This window comes from Octopus bimaculoides, chromosome 9, assembly GCF_001194135.2.
Source record: "Octopus bimaculoides isolate UCB-OBI-ISO-001 chromosome 9, ASM119413v2, whole genome shotgun sequence".
NCBI classification, from domain to species: domain Eukaryota; kingdom Metazoa; phylum Mollusca; class Cephalopoda; order Octopoda; family Octopodidae; genus Octopus; species Octopus bimaculoides.
Window position 1 is genome coordinate 85,693,689 of NC_068989.1, and position 214 is coordinate 85,693,902.

At 35.0% G+C, this 214-nt stretch overlaps 1 protein-coding gene across 1 annotated transcript in view; it reads left to right on the forward strand.

Annotated features, from left to right (window-relative positions):
• Positions 1–214, forward strand: part of LOC128248768 (uncharacterized) — a 21,538-nt gene continuing 21,324 nt past the window's right edge. Inside the window, exon 1 of the mRNA XM_052970941.1 lies at positions 1–10. Within this exon, the coding sequence (XP_052826901.1) occupies positions 1–10 (10 nt within the window). The remainder of the gene's footprint in view (positions 11–214) is intronic.

Below are 214 nucleotides of genomic sequence, written 5' to 3' on the forward strand. Positions count from 1 at the left end.
ATGACGGTCAGTGAAGAAAGACACTCAAATGTCTCCATTTTTTCCTTTCCTGAATTCTGACCGAATTCTCTACTCTCTTCTGCTAACTTTTTTGCTCTCTCTCTCTCTCTCTCTTTCTTCTTCTTCTTCTTCTTCTTCTTCTTCTTCTTCTTCTTCTTCTTCTTCTTCTTCTTCTTCTTCTTCTTCTTCTTCTTCTTCTTCTTATTATTATTAT